The sequence below is a fragment of the Salvelinus namaycush genome, chromosome 12, assembly GCF_016432855.1.
Source record: "Salvelinus namaycush isolate Seneca chromosome 12, SaNama_1.0, whole genome shotgun sequence".
Classification (NCBI taxonomy): domain Eukaryota; kingdom Metazoa; phylum Chordata; class Actinopteri; order Salmoniformes; family Salmonidae; genus Salvelinus; species Salvelinus namaycush.
The window spans coordinates 35,649,939-35,672,878 of NC_052318.1; the positions used below are offsets into that span (position 1 = coordinate 35,649,939).

General features: G+C 40.9%; 1 protein-coding gene across 2 annotated transcripts in view; it reads left to right on the top strand.

Moving 5' to 3' along the window:
- Positions 1-4,172: 4,172 nt before the first annotated feature.
- Positions 4,173-22,940, top strand: part of LOC120057177 (androgen receptor-like) — a 65,692-nt gene continuing 46,924 nt past the window's right edge. Inside the window, exons 1-3 of one of the 2 annotated variants that reach the window (XM_039005652.1) lie at positions 4,173-4,478; positions 4,830-6,278; positions 17,017-17,168. In XM_039005652.1, coding sequence (XP_038861580.1) covers positions 4,852-6,278; positions 17,017-17,168 — 1,579 coding nt within the window. In that variant the 5' untranslated portion in view covers positions 4,173-4,478; positions 4,830-4,851. The remainder of the gene's footprint in view (positions 4,479-4,829; positions 6,279-17,016; positions 17,169-22,940) is intronic. The other variant, XM_039005653.1, reaches the window with a different exon arrangement.

Here is a 22,940-nt window from a genome sequence, read left to right on the forward strand (position 1 = left end):
GCAAGCCGAAGAACCATCCCAACCGTGAAGCACGGGGGTGGCAGCATCATGTTGTGGGGGCATCATGAGATGCATAGATGGCATCATGAGGGAGGAAAATTATGTGGATATACTGAAGCAACATCTCAAGACATCAGTCAGGAAGTTAAAGCTTGGTCGCAAATGGGTCTTCCATATGGACAATGACCCCAAGCATACTTCCAAAGTTGTGGCAAAATGGCTTAAGGACAACAAAGTCAAGGTATTGGAGTGGCCATCACAAAGCACTGATCTTAATCCCATTGAAAATTTGAGGGAAGAACTGAAAAAGTGTGCGCGAGCAAGGAGGCCTAAAATCCATACTCAGCTACACCAGCTCTGTCAGGAGGAATGGGCCAAAATTCACCCAACTTATTGTGGGAAGCTTGTGGAAGGCTACCCAAAACGTTTGACCCAAGTTAAACAATTTAAAGGCAATGCTACCAAATACAAAATTTTGTGTATGTAAACTTCTGACCCATTGGGAATGCGATGAAAGAAATCATTCTCTCTACTATTATTCTGACATTTCACATTCTTAAAATAAAGTGGTGATCCTAACTGACCTAAGACATGGAATTTTTACTAGGGTTAAATGTCAGTAATTGAAAAACTGAGTTTAAATGCATTTGGCTAAGGTGTATGTAAACTTCTGACTTCAACTGTATATCACGCCAGTGTAAATTGCTAAATTGTAATTACTTCGCCACTATTGGCCTATTTATTGCCTTACCTCCTTACATCATTTGCACACACTGTATACAGATTTTCTATTGTGTCAATGACTGTACGTTTGTTTATCCCATGTGTAACTGTGTTGTTGCTTTTGTCGCACTGCTTTTCTTTATCTTGGCCAGGTCGCAGTTGTGAATGAGAACTTGCTCTCAACTGGCCTACCTGGTTAAATAAAGGTGAAATAAAAATAAATAAAAATACAAGTGGCATCCATCATTCTTAAATGGAAGAAGTTTGGAACGAACAAGACTCTTCCTAGAGCTGGCCGCACAACCAAACTGAGTAATCGGGGGAGAAGGGCCTTGGTCAGGGAGGTGACCAAGAACCCGATGGTCACTCTGACAGAGCTCCAGAGTTCTTCTGAGGAGATGGAAGAACCTCTCCCAGGGACTGGGAGACTAGTCAGGATCGAGGGAAAGATGAACGGAGCAAAGTACAGAGAGATCCTTGATGAAAACCTGCTCCAGAGCGCTCAGGACCTCAGACTAGGGCGAAGGTTCACCTTCCAACAGGACAACAACCCTAAGCACACAGCCAAGACAACGCACGAGTGGCTTTGGGACAAGTCTCAATGTCCTTAAGTGGCCCAGCCAGAGCCCGGACGTGAAACTGATCTAACATCTCTGGAGAGATGTGAAAATAGCTGTGCAGCGACGCTCCCCAGCCAACCTGACAGAGTTTGAGAGGATTTGCAGAGTACAGGTGTGCCAAGCTTGTAGTGTCATACCCAAGAAGGCTCGAGACTGTAATCATTGCCAAAGGTGTTCAACAAAGTACTGAGTAAAGGGTCTGAATACTTTTGTAAATGTAATATTTCTTTTTTTTTTTGTCATTATGGGGTATTGTGTGTAGATTTATGAGAATAAAAAAAAAATAAGGATGCCTGTTCAAAATAAAAATATTCCAAAACCTGCATCCTGTTTACAATAAGACACTAAAGTAAATCTGCAAAAATCTGTCCTGAATATAAAGCATTCTGTTTGGGGCAAATCCAAAACAACAACACATCACTGCGTAACACTATTTTCAAGCGTGGTGGTGGCTGCATCATGTTATGGGTATGTTTGTCATCAGCAAGGACCAGGGATTTTTTTTATGATAAAAATAAACCAAATACAGCTAAGAACAGTGAAAATCCTAGAGGAAAACCTGGTTCAGTCTGCTTTCCAACAGACACTGTTAGACAAATTCACCTTTCAGCAGGACATTTACCTAAAATATAAGGCGAAATATGAGTTGCTTACCAAGACGACATTGAATGTTCCTGTGTGGCCCAGTTACGATTTTGACTTAAATCATCTTGAACATCTATAGCAAGACTTGAAAATAGCTGTTTAGCAATGCTCAACAACCAACTTGACAGAGCTTGAAATATTTTTTAAATAATAATGTACAAATATTTTACAATTCAGGTTTGCAAAGCTCTTAGAGACGTACCCAGAAAGACTCACAGCTGTAATCGCTGCCAAAGGTGATTCTAACATGTATTCAATCAGGGGTCTGAATACTTACCTAATAAAGATATATTATTGTTTTATTAGATTATAAATATTTTTTTTACATATGTTATAATTTTTCTTCCACTATGACATTAGAGCGTATTTTAGAGCGTATTTTTTTAATCCCACTTTGTAACACAAAAATATTTAGAAAAAGTAAAGGGTTGTGTATACTTTCTTAAGGAACTGCATGTATTGGTTAGTGGCTGCTGACGGTTGTCGAGGGCATAAGCAATGGTCCAATTGCTAAAAGGCAGGATTTTTTTCTAGCCACCAATTGCATCATTTTTATTACATTTGTCAACCAACCACTGAACTAATGGCTACAAGATATATTTAATCAAATAATCATTTTAAAATCATGATGGTCAGGGACGGAAGAGATTATAATCACCAATATTCCTTTTTGGAGGTAATTTGTGTTTACCTAAATCTTTGTGTTAAATTGCTGGGACAACTCAACAAATGACAGAGCACACCTTTCCTCTTAGCATGCTGAGTATTGCTACAGAACAGACTATTACAGGTGGAACCTATCAAACCAATATGCTACCAGATTTGTATTTTCTTTGACTTGTATTATTTCCCAGTATGACCAATTTCCGTAAAACACATATGCAGTTCTGCTATTTGTAACATTCTTGTTTCAATGATGAGTCAGTTCAGGTAAATAATTAGATCTGATGGCAAAAAATAACCAAATCCCATGGTTTTTAACATGAGGTCCACCCAATAGAATGTTTCATTGTTGTTTGATACAGTCATTTTCAATGAGCATGTGAACATTCCAACTTGTCTCAACATTCCTTTATCAGCCTGCGAACATTCTATTGCATAGACTCCCATACAACAATATATATAAAAGTGTGAAAAACAAAAAATGCTATTCTTTTGGAGTGGCTATCATATATCATATTTGATCAGGAGCTTGTGGGCAATAATTTAATACCATCAAACCTTTGTCATCACAAAGTGGCCAAATATTTCTGCTGGCCCATGGACTAATGTGGTATATCATTATTTGTGTTCTATGGGCTTAATAGAGTTATTTACTCCCAAACCATCCTTGCCTGGAGGTGCTGAATTGTGTATCTATTAGGCCTACACTATCAATGAAATGAACCTGTGCAAGAATGTTCTTTTAATATTTGTTGTGTGTGTGCTCATTTTCTCTTTACATGTGTTTTTTTTGACACATTAGATGAAATGTACATAGTTATTACATTACATAATCAAAGGGTGTTCATATAGGTAAGTCATTATGATGTTTGATAAGGAATTATTAAATGTTTTGTTATACAACAATCTATGTTTTGGGAAAGACATATATTGGCCCATGCACTCTGCATTTAGGAAAAACCTTTTGAGGGAGCATGTTGGACCAGTTATGTTCCAGTTGGATGGATTCTTATCCCAGGTGGCACTAATGCTGTTGCTCTTGTTGCTCTTGTGAGTGAAACTTCACCTGCTACTGCCTAAGGAGAGTGGTTGAAAGTTGTTTTGGATAACTGTGTCAGCGATGTAAGCCTGTGGTGGTGGCTGTTGTAAACGCCATGTATTTTTAGTAGCTACAAGCATTGCATGATGAGCAGTGATGTATCATCATGCATAATGGCAAAATTAGACCTGTGCTCTGCCACTGCATGTCCACTACACTGACTTAGCCAACTCCAACCTTTTTATTATAGGCTACGTGGGTTGGTCCCGATTTCAACCCTATCTAAGTAAGTAATTGCATGATTTTCATATTTAATATTCACATTGACTGTCTAGCCTACTCCTATCGATATATTTTGAATGACTTTATGTATGCCTACTGGCCTTAATCCAAGGAATGTATTTCGTCACTAGGGAATGTTGCCAAACTCACAGGCTGACGGCAAAAAGGAACTCAAGGACTTTGGAAGCGAACTTCGTCCATACACAAACTTGCAGCAAACCAAACATTCTTAAAACCAAGCATTCAACTGTTCTATCGGGGTGTTCAGTTGTTTGATGACTTTTGTTGGTGCTTCACTCGTTTGTAGGCTATAACCTTTAAATTAATATTAAACGTTAGGATAGGCCAACTAGAGGAGTTTCATAGGTGAAACAGGCAGCGCTTCTCTCCGGCAACGCATTTGCCATATTGGACACAGACAATTTTTATCATTGCACACTCTCTCAAGAGGAAGAAAAAACACGATTATAGTCCATCGACAGAACTCCTTTTCGCCTTCATGAATGGTGAGCGCAAATCTGTCATGAAGGATATTTCTGCTGACTATATGTCAAAATGTATGGATCCGTGAGCAAAATGTTAATCAAATGTTTTATTTATGAAATAACGACATATTCGTTTTCATAAACGTTTTTATATAAACTGGGTATATAATGTGTGGTTTAGGCTACAAACTTCTGACAAAAGACTGTTAAATTACGCAATAGGGCAATCCTCCTATTTTTTAGGCTCAGTCCTATTATTGCCTCACTGTTTTGTTCACTGGAATAGGGCTATGACTTTAAATTCTTATTAATGTGGCCTATTTGATAAATTCCGTTTTCTTAAACATTTTTTCAACTCTGACGGCCTATCAGCGTAAACGCCGTTTTTTGGACTATGGAGATTCCAGTTGGATTAGGAGGAGTTTGTGACTCCCCAAACATAGTTTTTCGCGGACCTTTCCAAAACGTTTTCCACAACGTGAAAGCTACACTGCCTAGTAACACTACTGTCACCGAAACCTTGGACTTTTCTAGTTCGTACAGTTTCATGCAGAATAAACACCCCTGGGAGATGCGCCAAACTAACCGGCAATCACCCCGAAAAGAAATATCGTCAGGGACGGCTCGCAATTCTGACATTGAAGTGAGGGAAGATGACAGCATTAGTTTTTCCAGAACACTCGAATCGGATGCAAGTCGTATCCATTTTTCCAAAAGCTCAACAGGAAACAAAACCGGGTTTTCCTCTGTGAACGAATCAGACTATCCAAACGCGAATGGATACGGATCCTGTCGCTCTGGACCGTTAGCCTGCAACACTAAACAACAGTGCTGTCAACCAGCTGTGCCCCATCACGGAGTGGAGTTAAGTCCTAACAGTTACGCCCGTGTGGCGAACAGTTGTTCCAATTCTGCCTGCACCACCATATCAGAAACGGCGAGGGAGCTCTGCAACGCTGTCTCTGTGTCGCTGGGATTGACCATGGACTTGAATGAGATGAATGACCTGGGACCAAATTACGCACCATCCAGTGCAAATGACCAAAGTCAAGGCAACTATTTGTTTCAGGTGCCTCTATTGAATTGTTCTGGAGCTGAAGAAAACGTCTCCATTACAGAATACAAATGCCCTAGTGAGCGCAATGCCAGGCCACTACAAAGTGATAAACGAGTTGAGATGTTTAAAAGTTCCCCAGCAAATGACCTTACAGAAGAAGTGGCGACCATGGAGCACCTTAGCTCCAGACATCCATCCACAGATGAACAGGACTTTAGACTGAATGAAAAGAGTGATGACCCGACTTCAAAAGAAACAGAGAATTCTTTGAATACAAGAGCACGCTCTGCATCTTGTCATTTTGACCCACTGTTGCCAGCACACTTGGCACACTTCAGTCAAACTGACCCAGACAGATTCTCGTCTCATGTCATCCCAGCACATGTCTGTGAAACTGGAGAAACAATGGAGGACAAATATGCTGACTACTTACAACAACAGTACAGTGTCAAGATAAAATATGAGGCCATTAGTAATGAACCTGCCGGAACGTCATGGGGCTATCAGTACAACAGGTATAATGACAATGACAACACACAATATGGACCGAGGCAGGGTATGAATCCATACAGTGCGGGACCAGACTCCGCGTTCATTTGTAACCCTTATGAATATGAGCGGGGTGGTGGTCTGGTGCGCAGAGAGCGGCCAACTTCTGAGCAGTGGTACCCGGGCGGGATGCTAGGGAGGATGCCCTATCCCAACTCCCCGTACTTAAAGAATGAGGTCGGGGACTGGCTGGATGTCTCTTACACAGATGCCAGGTAAGAAGGTTATTAAAACTCACAAATTCACAAACACTTTACATTACAGTGCCCTTATTAAGGGGTAATTAACCTACATGTTTAAATGTAGTGTAACAAAGCAATCTTTCACCTGTCACGTTTTACAATGTTATGGGCTGCATAATTCTTCATTCCCTCTTCCAACAGACTATCACAATGTACTTACTCTATAGTAGACTACTGTTATATTTATGATGTATTTGATCAAAAACAAAATCAACGACCCCATTGTCAAATGGTTATATTGCAAATGATATAGTGCTGTATTGTATTATCTTCATGAATGTACAACATCTGGAGTAACAATGACTTCTGCATGAGTTAGACCACTATTGATTCTGAAAAGGATAGCTGTGAACAGTGTTGAAGGAACAGAAAAAAGACCACATTTTACCAGTTCAGATTTTTTAAACATAGAGGAATTGCAAAGTTTCACCTCAATATCTTCATGATCACACTCCAGTCAGCTTTGGGGTTTCCCATTGATGCACATGTCTTTCTCTCAGGGACTTTGCAGACAAGGCAAACAAGGTGACTTGTTAGGCACTTGCTCATTGTCATTACAGCAAATAAAGATGTTATCAGCCTACTTTGTAGCCTACTTTGAGCATCTATAGTTATAAGCTCTGAATAGTGTATGCCCAGAGTGCTTGTCAGTTTTGCTTTTTTAAACAGGACGTTCTAGGCTTCATGTGTGTATATCTTTTTCCTCTGATTTAATTGGACACAAAGCCACAAGCCACATGATTTAAATATTTGTTGTGTACAGTTCCATGGAACAATTCTCAACAGTAAAATAATACATTTGTTAGGCTACTTTGAAAATGAACTGTTTCCAACATAAATTTGGTCAACCTGCATGTAGAATGTGCAACTAATATCATGCAAAATCTCTGCAAAGCAAGCATTGCATTTGTAGTGTCTATATTACACTGAGTACGGTCCTTGAGCACATGTTAGTTGTCTTAATGTTTTACTCACAGTGGTTTGGTGATTGGTGTAGTTGTAGTAGGATGGATAAAATGACGTGCAAGAGAGCCCTTAATGGACCAAGCATGGTCTGAAGTTCCGTGATCAGGATCATTGCGCAATACTAGAATCCCATTGTTTACTATTCAATATCTGGTTTTACATATTGTTTACGTTTGAGAAGCAGGAATCTCAAATTACCAGAAAACAGGAATTTTACTTCCTTTCTGAGCTAATTTTTTAGCAAATATCTGAGCAAATGTTCATGTTGCTCTCACCTGGAGGTTGACACACTCATTTAACATCCTGCTCTTTATTTCTGAGGAAAGGTTGCTAAATGAGAGCTGTAACTGTATAGTGTAATGTATATGGTGTACATCATTTTCATTCAACAGTACTGTATGTGCTCAGAAATTTGCCCAGAGAGGTAGTCAAAACAATCTCAACTTTAAAGGGGAACTGTAATGTTTCAAGAACTTATCATGTAGCCTACAGAGTAAGAGGAAGACATTATATACAAACTAGATGCTCTGTGAAGATTGACTTCTAAGGGTCAGTAACAATTCAATGAACAGACTTTCTTCTCTTACACACAAGACATCACATACCCTAACACTGAATGGAGGGAGAATCTGTTATCGGTCCGGTCATAATGTTTTTTATTTCACTCCAAAAAAAGCTACCGATGTTCGTAACTCCCATATATTCAGAACAAGAAATGCTATAAAATCATGTTTACAGTATAAACTGTTTACTAACATGATCATATGAGACGTGGACCTCTATTCATTTAAATTCAGGAAATATCTAAAACAAATTTCTTCCTTCCTGCCCTGTGAGAAATCTTTCTCTAAATCAGACTGATTTGCAGTTCAAATGTGGTTACACAATATACAGTAATCACATAATAATACAGTTGGACACATCCATTCCTTCTATAAAGCTTGTTAAAGTAAAATACTAATTGTATGTACCATTTTTAAGCATGAGAAATGATCATGAAGATATTAAGAAATCATTTTTAGATGTGGGTTGAGAGACATGTCTCTGTCTGCAACTTGAAACTCAGCAATACAGCAAATATGTTCAACCAGAAGACAAAGAAGCATCTCTATAATATCTGTTAAAGGGAGTAATATTTCTCCAACTCAGGATAATAGTGCATATTTGGTGGTCTTACTTGTTGATTCATTTTGCCCTGTAGTTTTCTAATTTGCTATTTGCATTTACAAGATGTTTCTAAGATATTGAAGTGGTATTGAAATTATAATCAAACAATTGCATGTATTGTAATGGGTAGCAATAGCATCAGATTTGCAGGTTTGCGTGTATTCCTCATTTCCACATTGTCAGAAATATGTACATTTAGGACTACTTTGATTAATGTCATGAGATAGAGATAGTTCTATATAAGGTAACTATGGTGACGTACTTTACTGTCCGTTTGACAGCAGCCCAACATTATTCATACACATGGCCTTATTTTAGAATCCCTTTGTCTTTCTTGGAGAGCTCATCTGTATACGTTTTAACATGGTCGAATAGGCCCATTATAGCTCATCCCTAGCTTGAGTTCCCATGTGAATTTCATTGTTTATTGAATTACCCCCCATAGACAAAATAGTATTGTCTCTGTCAGAAAATGCTTCACAGTGTGGCATTGACACGTACATTGTTCTGGGCTGCAGTATAACAGCAGTAACTACAATTCAACCAAACATAGACCTAATATATCACATTGAGTGCTTTTAAGAGTGGTATTTTTGTCCATATAAACAGTAACCCCCCCCCCCCCCCCCCCTTCTTCTGGTGTACATTGTGTGTATACGTTCCTAGAAATATAGCCAGCTTATTACTGTGAAGGTACAACCAGACCATGTATTTTCAATTACACATGATGTTCTTGTGTGCGGGCGGCAGGTAGCCTAGCGGTTAAGAGCGTTGGGCCAGTAACCGAATGCGCGCTGGTTTGAATCACCAGGCCGGGAAGATGTAAAAATCTGCCATTCTGTCCATGAGCGAGGCAGTTAACCCCCAACAACAACTGCTGCCCGGGCGCCAATGATGTCGATTAAGGCAGCCCCCGCATCTTTCTGATTCAGAGGGGTTGGGTTAAATGCAGAAGACACATTTCGGTTGAATGCATTCAGTTGCGCAACTGACTTGGTATCCCCCTTTCCTCATTGTAATAGCTTCCTCGGTTGGATAATTTTATAAGAAATGTACTGTATGATCCAAGGGTATATATTCTTTTAATAGACTAGAACTACACTATATTTACAAAAGTATGTGGACACCCCTTCAAATTAGTGGATTCGGCTATTTCAGTCACACCCATTGCTGACAGGTGTATAAAATCGAGCACATAGCCATGCAATCTCCATAGACAAACATTGGCAGTAGAATGGCCTTACTGAAGAGCTCAGTGACTTTCAACTTGTCATCGTCATAGGATGCCACCTTTCCAACAAGTCAGTTTGTCAAGTTTCTGCCCTGCTAGATCTGCCCCGGTCAAATGTAAAAGTTGTTATTGTGAAGTGGAAACGTCTAGGAGCAACAACGGCTCAGCCGCAAAGTGGTAGTCCACACAAACTCACAGAAAGGGACGGCCGAGTGCTGAAGTGCACAGCGCGTTAAAAAACCTGTCTGTCCTCAGTTGCAATACTCACTAACGAGCTACAAACTGCCTCTGGAAGCACGGTCAGCACAAAAACTGTTCGTCGGGAGCTTCATTTAATGGGTTTCCATTGCTGAGCAGCCGCATACAAGCCTAAGATCACCATGCGCAATGCCAAGCATCGGCTAGAGTGCGTAAAGCTCCCCGGAGCAGTGGAAACATGTTCTCTGGAGTGATGAATCACACTTCACCATCTGGCAGTCCGAATCTGTGTTTGGCGGATGCCAGGAGAACGCTACCTGCCCCAATGCGTAGTGCCAACTGTAAAGTTTGGTGGAGGAGGAATAATGGTCTGGGGCTGTTTTTCATGGTTCGGGCTAAACCCCTTAGTTCCAGTGAAGGGAAATCTTAATGCTACAGCATACAATGACATTCTAGACGATTCTGTGCTTCCAACTTTGTGGCAACAGTTTGGGGAAGGCCCTTTCCAGTTTCAGCATGACAATGCCCCCGTGCACAAAGCGAGGTCCATACAGAAATTATTTGTCGAGATCGGTGTGGAAGAACTTGACTGGCCTGCAAAGAGCCCTGACCTCAACTCCATTGAACACCTTTGGGAATGAATTGGAATATCGACTGTGGGCCAGGCCTAATCGCCAAACATCCGTGCCCCGACCTCACTAATGCTCTTGTGGCTAAATGGAATCAAGTCCCCGCAGTAATGTTCCAACATCTAGTAGAAAGCCTTCCCAGAAGAGTGGGGGCTGTTATAGCTGCAAAGGTCCGAACAACTCCATATTAATGCCCATCATTTTGAAATGAGATGTTCCACGAGCAGGTGTCCACATACTTTTGGTCAAGTAGTGTTTCACCAACCATGTTACATAGATGTTACAGAGGGTAAAGGGTACAGTGCCTATAGAAAGTCTACACCCCTCTTGGATTTCTTCACATTTTGTTACAAAGTAGGATTAAAATTGATTTAATTGTCATTTTTTGGTCAACGTTATACACAAAATAAACTAATGTCAAAGTGGAAGAAACGTACAAAAATGTGTTTAAGATTAATTAAAAACTAAACACTAATATACCTTGATTACAGCTTTGAGTCTTCATCAGTAAGTCTCATAGAGCTTTGCATACCCGTATTGTGCAATATTTGCCCATTATTCTTTTCCCAATTTTTCAAGCTCTGTCAGGGTTTTGGGGAAAATGACTAGACTGCAATTTACAAGTCTTGCAATATATTTTCAAGCAGATTTTAGTCTAAACTGTAACTTGGCCACTCAGGAACATTCACTCTCTTCTTGGTAAGCAACTCCAGTGTCGATTTGGCTTTGTGTTGTAGGTTATTATCAAATCACATCAAATCAACCATCCAGTTGGCCATCCGGTTGGCCATTTTGATTAATTGTTCAGCAGTCTTATGGCTTGGGGCTCAGTCTATGACTTTGGTGACTGGAATCTTTGACAATTTTTGGGCCTTCCTCTGACACCGCCTAGTAAATAGGTCCTGGATGTCAGGAAGCTTGGCCCCAGTGATGTACTGGGCCGTACACATTACCCTCTATAGCGCCTTACGGTCAGATGCCGAGCAGTTGCCATACCAGGCAGTGATGCAACCGGTCAGGATGCTCTCGACGGTGCAGCTGTAGAACTTTTTGAGGATCTGGGGACTCATGCCAAGTCTTTTCAGTCTCCTGAGGGGGAAAAGGTGTTGTCGTGCCCTCTTCACAACTGTCTTGGTGTGTTTGGACCATGATAGTTTGTTGGTGATGTGGACACCAAGGAACTTAAAACTCTCGACCCGCTCCACTTCAGCCCCGTAGATGTTAATTGGGGCCTGTTCGGCCCTCCTTTCCCTATAGTCCACAATCAGCTCCTGCAGAAATTCCTATTTCATCCTGCTGAAAGAGGAAGTCCTCTCCCAGTGTCTGGTGTAAAGCAGACTGAATCAGGTTAGGATTCCTCTAGAATTTTGCCTGTACTTAGCTCCAGCCCGTTTCTTTTCATCCTGAAAAACTCCCCAGTCTTTGCAGATGTCAAGCATACCATTACCATGATGGAGCCACCACCATGCTGAAAATAAGGAGGCAGTTACTCAGTGATGTGTTGTGTTGGATTTGCCCCAAACATAAGGCTTTGCATTTAAGCCAAAAAGTGTATTTCTTTGCCGTGTTTTTTTGTTGTTGCAATATTAGTTTAGTGCCTTGTTGCATACATATGCATGTCTTGGAATTTTTTTATTCTGTATATTTGTGTTCTTCTTTTCACTCTGTCATTTTGGCCATTATTGTGGAGTCACGACAATGTTGTTGATCCACCCATCACAGCCATTGAACTCTGTCGCCGTTTTAAAATGGCCTCATGGTGACATCCCTAAGCAGTTTCCTTCCTGTCCTTTAGCTCAGTTCTGAAGGAAGACTGCATCTCGGATGTGTCTGGGTGGTTTGATACATCGTCCATCCATATACATCCTCCACAGCATAATTCTTTACTTGACCATGCTTAAAGAGATATTCAATGTCTGATTTGTTATTTTTACCCATCTACCAATCACTGTCCTTCTTTATGAGGCTTTAAAAAGCTCCCTGGTCTTTAGTTGAATCTGTGCTTGAAATTCAATACTTGACTGAGGGACCTTACAGATATTTTATGTACAGTATGTGGAACAGAGGAAGGGGCAGTCATTCAATATAACTTGATATATAACAAAATATCATTTGTTCAGCCACATTTGACTTCTGAACTCTTTTAGGCTTGCCTCAACAAAGGGGATGAATAGTTATGCAGCGACTCTATGGTAGTTATTTAATTAGTATACATTTTTTTTTCACTTTGACATTATGGAGTATTTTGTGTGGATCAATGACACAAAAATTACAATTAAATCTATTTCAATCCCATTTTGTAACACAACAAAATATGAAAAAAGTTAAAGATATAGACTTTCTATAGGCACTGTAAATGTTACAATTGGCCAGCAATAATATATATCATGTATATTCTCAATTAAGAATATATACTGTAGTTCCAAAAAGGTCAGTACAGTGAGTAAATATGAACATGGAAGTGTTGAAAAACAAGATAGACCTCAAAAGGGCTTGTTAGGCAAAGGGTCAATTAAGTTGTCCATTTCTGTTGCAGCAATTATGCTCTGTTTGGTGTGAAAATAGATTTTTTGCCTTACTCAGCAGTCACTGGCACCTAACACTTGTATTTTTGGGCTGCTACTTACCTTTAGCTGTCATCACCATGCCTATTTGCATATTTTTCACTATTAATGAAGATGCAGTTGTTCTACATTTTTCACATTATTGCAGCCAACCGCGTTTCCACCCAATATCACACAGACGGTATAGTTCTTTACACTGTAAATTTCAGGTTTAAAATAACAATACAAATAGTTACCACCACATTACATTGACCATATTTACTTAACATTTCAGGGTGAGGGTTTGAGTTTGTAGTTACATTGAAAAATAACTACAACACCTGTTCTTTCCATGACATAGACTGACCAGGTGAGTCCAGGTGAAGCTATGATCCCTTATTTATGTCACTTGTTAAATCCACTTCAATCAGTGTAGATGAAGGGGAGGAGACAGGGTAAAAAATGTTTTTTAAGCCTTGAGACAATTGAGACATGGATTGAGTAAGTGTGCCAGTCAAGACAAAAGATTTAAGCGCCTTTGAACGGGGTATGGTAGTAGGTGTCAGGCACACCGGTTTGTGTCAAGAACTGCAACGCTACTGGGGTTTTCATGCTCAACAGTTTGCCATGTGTATCAAGAATGGTCCACCACCCAAAGGACATCCAGCTAACTTGACACAACTGTGGGAGGCATTGGAGTCAACAACGCTTTTGACACCTTGTAGAGTCCATGCCCTGACGAATTGAGGCTGTTCTGAGGGCAAAATGGGGGGTGCAACTCAATATTAGGAAGGTGTTCCTAATGTTTGGTATACTCAGTGTATATGCCACTGACTTAGAAGGGGCAAAATTAGACTTAACACAACTCAATATTAGGAAGGTGTTCTTAATGTTTTATTCACTCAATAATTCCTACATTCACTATTCAAAACTAAGAACAAAACTATTCAAAATCATTATGGCATTGTTTTTATACACTCCAATACAAGCGAGTGGCGGCATGTGCGCACTTGTGCTCTTTTTGAGAACAAAGGGCTGGATGCACTAATGGTCAGTAGGCCACTGCTGATGTTGATGACCTAACCATCTGATCCACTCATGGTGAATTTACCTGAGATTCTAAATTACTCTCCAAATTGCACCTTAAGCGTGCAAGTGCTGTGCTAATGACAATTCATATGTCAAAGTCACACACCACTCCCAGTGTATTATCTGGATTCCACAGTCTGAAATGTCTAAGTGTTATGATGCAAGATTTATATCAGATCTGGAACTTACAAACCATATGGCTATTACAGTAGCTCCAATTGGCTTATGGGCTACATTCTTCATATCAGCCCTCCTCTACTCCAGCAATAAGCTTACATAAAATACAGAATATCTTATTTTGCTCATATTGAGTAGTCATTCACCTAGGCTACATTTCATCGGGGGAAATGTTAGATGTCTGGGTTAGATGGGGTGGGTACAAAGAACATCTGCAAAATGCTGTGGGTACATGGCAGGTCTGTGACAGAGTGAACGGTAATTTCTGAAGGAATACAATACAATATAAAAGTTGGACTTTTTGTTTGGTTTCTTGTTTGTTATCCTCAATGATTTTAACAATACAATTTATATGTGGAGATTTTTCTGTGTTGTCAAAATTGTCAGAACCAGTCTGGGTGAAAGGAATTCCACTTTTCTAACCTTTTCCGTTTCCCCCCTGCTTTGCCATGCCATGCCCTAGTTTACATTCATATTCTTACGCCATGTTGACATCCACAGGATATGCCATCAACGTATTAATGTTCAGAAGTATTATCATCATCACATATCCTCATTTTGGATTTCCAATAATTCCAATTAATTCCTTAAAGGTTTATAGCTAAAGTGGATAAGAGCAGCATAGAGTAACATTTATATCCTTGCATTGATTACATTAATAATTTCATCACACATTTGAAGTACCTACATTTATTACTGATTTATGATTAACCAGATCAGTCACTCTCAATATCTATGGATTAATTAACCAGTATTTCCCCTTGTCATGCAATCCTATGCATTTTGCTGTGGCTAATTCTGTGTTGGTATGCTCAAATAGTATAACAAAACCATTCGGGACCCCAATCAGGCATGTGCCCTGTGTTCCCCGTCAGTAATCCAGCCATGACAAAAATACTCTTAAATACATTATTTTTAGAATGTTCAATTCTCCCTCAGTGTCTTGCTTTTATTTGGGTGATTTCTAGTTCTCAAAGATTATATTATTAAAAAATATATAGTTTAATTATCTTTTCTACATACTTCCTGTCTGGCTTTAGGAACAATTTAGTGGTACGCTGCTGCTTAGTGAATATATGGGAAACACTGAATTACTTCAATCTTCCAGTAACATCAGACCAGGTCATCAGAACAGAATTATACTCATCATATTAAGGCACTGAAACTGAGCTTTGTGCTTTATTCTCTAACAGCTGGCTTTTCTGGCTCTAGATTCTGACCAAGAGCCAGTGGGCATTTAGCCTACTGCTGATACTGTAGAGAGGACTGTTTTGCTGCTTGGTTATAAGCTTTGTCCTTGTGTTTTTTACATAGAGCCTTGACACCTAACGCTATACGTCATTGAGGTATAGTTATGTCTGTACACACTGTCCAATCTCTTCCTGTGCTGACAGCTGCAGTAGAGCACCCCTCTTGCCCCCCTTGGCCCTGGCACTGCTGTTCACACCTTTCCCACACTCTCAAGTCATCACACCCTCTGCCCAGCTCTAATTAGAAATCAGATAAATTCTTACCCAGTCTGGTTCACCCGATGAGGATCTCACTCAGAAACTGTGAATCTGAGGGAGAAAAGTGAAAATGCTTAAATAATCTGGAACTGTGAATCAAATGAACTTTTCACAAATTCTAAAGAACCACACAAATAAGGTATACACTTGATGGCAGTAGTATTGGACATAAGGCCTCAATGTGAGGAGTCGTATAGAATGCCAGCCAGAGGCAATCACGTTTAATTTTGATCAGGGACCATGGTCCAGATTGGGTGTCAGCTTTTGTGTGGGGTGTTAAGTGTCAGTGGCGTATACACTGAGATACCAAACATTAGGAACACCGTCCTAATATTGAGTTGCACCCCCCCCCCCCCCCCCCCTTTTTGCCCTCAGAACAGCCTCAATTTGTTGGGGCATGGACTTTACAAGGTGTCAAAAGCGTTCCATAGGGATGCTGGCCCATGTTGATTCCAATGCTTCCCACAGTTGTGTCAAGTTTGCTGGATGTCCTTTGAGTGGTGGACCATTCTTGATACACATGAGAAACTGTTGAGTGTGAATCAATCAAACCTGTGCGCTTGGCACCTACTACCATACCCAGTTCAAAGACGCTTAAATATTTTGTTTTGTCCATTCACACTCTGAATGGCACACATATACAATCCATGTCTCAATTGTCTCAAGGCTTAAAATCCTTCTTTAACCTGACTCCTCCCCTTCATCTACACTGATTGAAGTGGATTTAACAAGTGACATAAATAAGGGATCATAGCTTTCACATGTATTCACCTAGTCAATCTATGTCATTGAATGTATGTGTTTTGTATAGTCAGTGTATATCACCATGTTTATTTTTTAGCAAAAGAACAACTTGCTTAAGCGACGTGCCTTTCATAATGTTAGCAATTGTTCTGTGCTTGTAAATTTGTCATATAATGACAATCAAGCTCTGCTGTTACACTATTGTAGTTTTGATTAATTTGAATATTCCATTAGTACATTCTCAATGGTTTCACCCCTGAAGGAAAAATTACAGGCCTCAAGCATTAGGTTATGGTCACTTCTGTTAAAATGTCAGGAAACAACTTATCAAAGTGGCAAAAGAGAAAGGCAGAGGGTAATAGGAGCACATGTGCTCATTGAATGATGCTGTTGAGTAATTCTGTACTGTTTGTGTGTTTGTTTGTGATATTTCTAAAAGCCTTTAATATGTTCCTAAAGGTTTGAGGGTGGCAGAGACCACATGTTCCCCATGGAGTTCTTCTTCCCGCCCCAGAGGACCTGTCTGATCTGTGCAGATGAAGCATCTGGCTGCCACTATGGAGCGCTAACCTGTGGCAGCTGCAAAGTGTTCTTCAAGAGAGCTGCAGAAGGTAAGACTTGATAAAGTAATATGCCATTGCACCTCTCCACACAGAAGAAAGAGCATAGCATCAATGGTGGAAATGGGATCCATAAACCAGATCCACCTCTCATGCTTTTTGGAAATAATGTATTAGATATAATGATGCCATAAGAAAAATTGTTCTTAATCTCTATGTATTTCAGAGGAAAATACCCAAGGTCCATAGTATTGACATGGTTTATTTGGAATATGTCAAAACCAATCTATGTAAATTTTTTACAAAATTGCCAGAAGTTACATTCATCCTAGTCTAACCATCTGGGAAATCCTCATATGGAAAGTCATTACATTTTTTCAGTGAATCAACCTGTGAGTCATATGACATATGAAATCCTGTTTCTGAGGAAAAAGCTCATGATTATGAGCAGGGATGGGCACAGCTAATCGAATATCCAGATATCTGCCCTGACATCGGTATGCTACTTTTCCAACTTCAAATAGCAATTACAGTCACGCACCTAACAGAGTTTCTACAAGATCTGACACAGATCAATAAAAAACAATCACCAGAAACTCCCAGCGCATAAACAGGTTAGTTGTTTAGCAACAAAACCGACATTTGCGCAACTATGGGGCAAAACAGACAGTGTTGGCTTAGATTGTTGACAACATGTAAACTACACTGAACAAAAATATGAATGCAAAGTGTAAATGTAAAGTGTTGGTCCCATGTTCCATGAGCTGAAATAAAATATCCCAGAAATGTTCAATACGCACAAAAAGCTTATTTCTCTCAAATTTTGTGCACAAATTTGTTTACATCCCTTTTAGTGAGCATTTCTCCATTGCCAAAATAATCCATCCACCTGACAGGTGTGGCATATCAAGAAGCTGATTAAATAGCATGATCATTACTAGGGTTGCACATTTTGGGGAATATTCAGAGGTGGAAACTTTCAGTGGGAATATATGGGAATTAATGGAAATATATGTACATTTATATGAATACAATTTAAATGTAGATGTTTTATGCATTGGATATATTTACCATATCACATGGAGACAGAAACATAAACATTTTACCTTATCATAAGTAGACATAATTGCAAATTATTAAATCCTTCCAATAGAAATCAAAAAATCAATTTAGTTACGAATTGAACTTTAATTAATTAGTTGATTCTTCACATGGGATGATTTCACTGAACAACAAAAGAAAGGGAATATTGAATGATCTCCAATGATCTATCGCATCTCCCAAAAACGTTTTCAACACACGTAAACTGATAGTCTAGAAACTGAAGCTTTGGTTGTCTTTCTCTCAGGCTTCCATGTCTTCTCCCTGGACCTCCTTAACGTCCACTTCTTGAACATTAGACTCTGAGGCCTCATCTTCACTGTCACTTTCCAACCTTGTTGAGGATGGGTCGTTGTCAGGCTCAAAAAGCGATCCACAAAGTCCCTTCCACCAGGTGGCTGATGAGATATGTTGGCACGACTGCCATATTGCATCTCCATCCCAAAGCCCTTGCTTGGAAGTGTACTTCCCCAGACTTCCAAGAACCTTGCCCTCTTCCAGGCCAAGGTGACGAGACACAGTAGTGATGACACCATAGGCCTTGTTGATCTCTGCACCAGACAGGATGCTCTTGCCAGCAAACTTGGGGTCCAACATGTACGCTGTGGCGTGTATGGGCTTCAGGCAGAAGTCTTCATGCTTTTTAAAGTATTTCAGAACTGCAGTTTCCTCTGCTTGGCGCAACAGTGAAGTGGACAGGGCAGTACGGATTTCTTCTCATACATCTGCAAGCAGAGTCTGAACACCAGACAGGATGGCATTGTCTCCCTCAATCCGTGCAATAGCTACTGCTATAGGTTTCAGGAGTTTCAGGCTGCTTACCACTCTCTCCCAAAATACATCATCCAGGAGGATCCTCATGATGGGGCTGTCTATATCGGCAGACTGTGATATGGCCATTTCTTGGAGAGACTCCTTCCCCTCCAGGAGACTGTCAAACATGATGACAACACCACCCCAACGGGTGTTGCTGGGCAGCTTCAGTGTGGTGCTCTTATTCTTCTCACTTTGCTTGGTGAGGTAGAGTTCTGCTATAACTTGATGACCCTTCACATACCTAACCATTTCCTTGGCTCTCTTGTAGAGTGTATCCATTGTTTTCAGTGCCATGATGTCATTGAGGAGCAGATTCATTGCATGAGCAGCACAGCCAATGGGTGTGATGTGAGGGTAGGACTCCTCCACTTTAGACCAAGCAGCCTTCATGTTCGCAGCATTGTCTGTCATCAGTGCAAATACCGTCTGTGGTCCAAGGTCATTGATGACTGCCTTCAGCTTATCTGCAATGTAGAGACCGATGTGTCTGTTGTCCCTTGTGTCTGTGCTCTTGTAGAATACTGGTTGAGGGGTTGAGATGTAGTTAATTATTCCTTGCCCACGAACATTCGACCACCCATCAGAGATGATTGCAATACAGTCTGCTTTCTCTATGATTTGCTTGACCTTCACTTGAACTCTGTTGAACTCTGCATCCAGCAAATTAGTAGATTAAGCATGTCTGGTTGGAGGGGTGTATGCTGGGCGAAGAACATTCAGAAATGTTTTCCAATACATATTGCCTGTGAGCATCAGAGGTGAACCAGTTGCATACAGAGCTCAAGCAAGACATTCATCAGCATTTCTCTGACTACGTTCCTCCATTGAGTAAAAAAACTTCTGATTCCAGGAGGACCATGAGCTGTTACTATCGATAAGGTGTCTGATTCATAATTTTCACCTCGAATAGAAGTAGAGGGACTTTTGTCAGAGGTTGCTTGTTGTGAGCTCGGAGGGAACTTTGTGCACTTGGCCAGATGATTCTACATCTTTGTTGCATTCTTCACATATGATTTGGCACAGTATTTGCAAATGTACACAGCTTTTCCTTCTACATTAGCTGCAGGGAAATGTCTCCACACATCAGATAGTGCCCGTGGCATTTTCCTGTAAAGATTAGGAAAAAATTAGTAAAAATAAATACAATTCCATGTACAGATAAATAGTTAAGCAGTTAGATTAAACAACTCCTTTGTAAGGTAAATGTTATAAAAGGAAACATGTATGGAAACAGGTGAATTAACACTCTTCAGTTAGCAGGCTCAAGCAAGCTAAAACCCACATGGTAACAAAAACTAACTAGCAGAAATTGTTAACAAGTTAGAAATTATTTAAACACACTTTGCTGTAGGCTACTATTTACTAGTTAACAAAAAATAATGTATGTCAGATAAAATATATTCACCCCACCCAGTATTTTAATCAAAACTTACCAGAAAGCATGTAGTCCTTGGCTCAGACAGTGTGGGCTCAATAGCATCTCATTAGTGTGCAAGATCTTGAGAATCAGCTGTACATGTGATGGAAGAGTGCACTTCACATGTGATGGAAGAATGCACTGAGCATGCAGAGGGTTGCAATTCCATTGAATTGGGGATAGTTTAAACAAAATATGCACATCGTGCACCGCTCCCGAGTATACTACTCGCCAATGTCCAGTCTCTTGACAACAAGGTAGACGAAATCCGAGCAAGGGTTGCCTTCCAGAGAGACATCAGAGATTGTAACGTTCTTTGTGTCACGGATACATGGCTCACTCGGGATACGTCATCAGAGTCGGTACAGCCACCTGGCTTCTTCACGCATCGCGCAGACAGAAACAAACATCTCTCTGGTAAGAAGAAGGGTGGGGTGTATGCCTTATGATTAACGAGACGTGGTGTGATCATAACAACATACAGGAACTCAAGTCCTTTTGTTCACCTGACCTAGAATTCCTTACAATCAAATGCCGACCACATTATCTACCAAGAGAATTCTCTTCGATCATAATCACAGTAGTGTATATCCCGTCCCAAGCAGACACATCGATGGCCCTGAAATAACTTAATTTGACTCTATGTTAACTGGAAACCACATATCCTGAGGCTGCATTTATTGTAGCTGGGGATTTTAACAAGGCTAATCTGAAAACAAGGCTCCCTAAATTTTATCAGCATATCAAATGCGCGACCCGGGCTGGAAAAACCCTGGATCATTATTATTCTAACTTCCGCGATGCATATAAAGCCCTCCCCCACCCCCCTTTCGGGAAAGCTGACCACGACTCCATTTTGTTGCTCCCAGCCTATAGACAGAAACTAAAACAGGAAGCGCCTGTGCTCAGATCTGTTCAATGCTGGTCCGACCAATCGGATTCCACGCTTCAAGATTGCTTCGATCATGTGGACTGGGATATGTTCCGCATAGCGTCGGACAATAACATTGATGAATACGTTGATTCGGTGAGTGAGTTTATTAGCAAGTGCATCAGTGATGTTGTACCCACAGCATCTATTAAAACATTCCCCAACCAGAAACCGTGGATTGATTGCAGCATTTGCGCAAAACTGAAAGCGAGAACCACTGCTTTTAATCAGGGCAAGGTGACCGGAAACATGACCGAAAACAAACAGTGTAGCTATTCCTTCCGCAAGGCAATCAAACAAGCTAAGCATCAGTGTAGAGACAAAGTAGAGTCGCAATTCAATTGCTCAGACACGAGAGGTATGTGGCATGGTCTACAGTCAATCACGGACTACAAAAGGAAAACCAGCCCCGTCGCGGACCATGATGTCTTGCTCCCAGACAAACTAAACAACTTCCTTGCTCGCTTTGAGGAGAACACAGTGCCACTGACACGGCCCGCTACCAAAACCTGCGGGCTCTCCTTCACTGCAGCCAACGTGAGTAAAACATTAACGTGTTAACCCTCGCAAGGCTGCCGGCCCAGACGGCATCCCCAGCCGTGTCCTCAGAGCATGCGCAGACCAGCTGGCTGGTGTGTTTACGGACATATTCAATCAATCCTTATCCCAGTCTGCTGTTCCCACATGCTTCAAGAGGGCCACCATTGTTCCTGTTCCCAAGAAAGCGAAGGTAACTGAGCTAAATGACTATCGCCCCGTATCACTCAGTTCCGTCATCGTGAAGTGCTTTGAGAGACTAGTCAAGGACCATATCACCTCCACCCTACCTGACACCCTAGACCCACTCCAATTTGCTAACCGCCCCAATAGGTCCACAAACAACACAATCACAATCGCAGTCACACTGCACACTGCCCTAACCCATCTGGACAAGAGGAATACCTATGTAAGAATGCTGTTCATCGACTACAGCTCAGCATTTAAAACCATAGCACCCTCCAAACTCGTCATTAAGCTCGAGACCCTGGGTCTTCACCCCGCCCTGTGCAACTCGGTCCTGGACTTCCTTATGGGCCGCCCCCAGGTGGTGAGGGTAGGTAACAACATTTCCATCCCGCTGATCCTCAACACTGGGGCCCCACAAGGGTGTGTTCTCAGCCCTCTGTACTCCCTGTTCACCCATGACTGCGTGGCCATGCACGCCTCCAACTCAATCATCAACTTTGCAGACGACACTACAGTGGTAGGCTTGATTACCAACAATGACGAGACGGCCTACAGGGAGGAGGTAAGGGCCCTCAGAGTGTGGTGTCAGAAAAATAACCTCACACTCAATATCAACAAAACAAAGGAGATGATCGTGGACTTCAGGAAACAGCAGAGGGAGCAGCCCCCTATCCACATCGACGGGACAGTAGTGGAGAAGGTGGAAAGTTTTTAAGTTCCTTGGCGTACACATCACGGACAAACTGAAATGGTCCACCCACACAGACAGCGTGGTGAAGAAGGCGCAGCAGCGCCTCTTCAACCTCTAGAGGCTGAATAAATTTGTCTTCTT